The following is a 684-nucleotide window of genomic DNA, read 5'->3' as shown; positions in this document are numbered from 1 at the left end:
AACTGGTGGGTCTGCTGATCCGGATCAAATCTTCCACCAGGAAGCTGGAATGGCTGGAAAAAGCTGACTGCAGCGACTGAGGCAAGGTGAGGGTGGGGGTCGGGCGCAGGAGGCTGGGGTAGACGGCCGGCGGGGCGATGAGGCTGGGGAACATCATCGCAGGGGCCGTCCACGGAGCAGGGCTGGGGCCGCTCGGTTGTTTGTTTGTTTGCTTTTGGTTTTGTTTTCTGCTTTGCAAACCTCGTGGAGTATAAGATCCAGCTAGGAAGCCTGGCGGGGTTCTCTCTGCCCCTTCCTCCTGGACGATGGGTTTTATAGTGGTCAGCCCCGCTGAGGCTCTTTCAAAAGTGACAGCCCCAACAATGGGGTTCAACAAAGTTCTCCACTTGAGCTTCATTCAGGGCGAGCTCCGGGCTTCTCCATTGGTCCGGGGCTGCAATTTATGATTGGATTAGACTTCATAAGCAACCGGGGCACAATGGCCCCGCCACAAAGAAAGTGTAGTCATCAATTTTGCATATTGACCGCCTCTTTGGAATACAGCGCTCCAAAGGCTCCCAGCAGGGTTTTGTTCAGAGGCAACACACACAGGCTAATTAAATGCCTATTTAAAAGTTTCGAATGACATCTTGCCTCGTAGAAAGGGAATTATTTAAAGAAAGCACTAAATTTATTTGCCGCTCC

General features: G+C 52.2%; 1 protein-coding gene across 1 annotated transcript in view; it reads right to left on the bottom strand.

The window, feature by feature from the left end:
• Window positions 1-157, bottom strand: part of DBX1 (developing brain homeobox 1) — a 3,009-nt gene extending 2,852 nt beyond the window's left edge. Inside the window, exon 1 of the mRNA XM_026850693.1 lies at window positions 9-157. Within this exon, the coding sequence (XP_026706494.1) occupies window positions 9-157 (149 nt within the window). The remainder of the gene's footprint in view (window positions 1-8) is intronic.
• Window positions 158-684: the final 527 nt, after the last annotated feature.

The sequence above is a fragment of the Athene cunicularia genome, assembly GCF_003259725.1.
Source record: "Athene cunicularia isolate RWA chromosome 5 unlocalized genomic scaffold, athCun1 chr5_part3, whole genome shotgun sequence".
Taxonomy (NCBI): Eukaryota; Metazoa; Chordata; class Aves; order Strigiformes; family Strigidae; genus Athene; species Athene cunicularia.
Note: the sequence above shows the minus strand (reverse complement) of the source record. Positions and strands in the feature narration are given on the sequence as shown.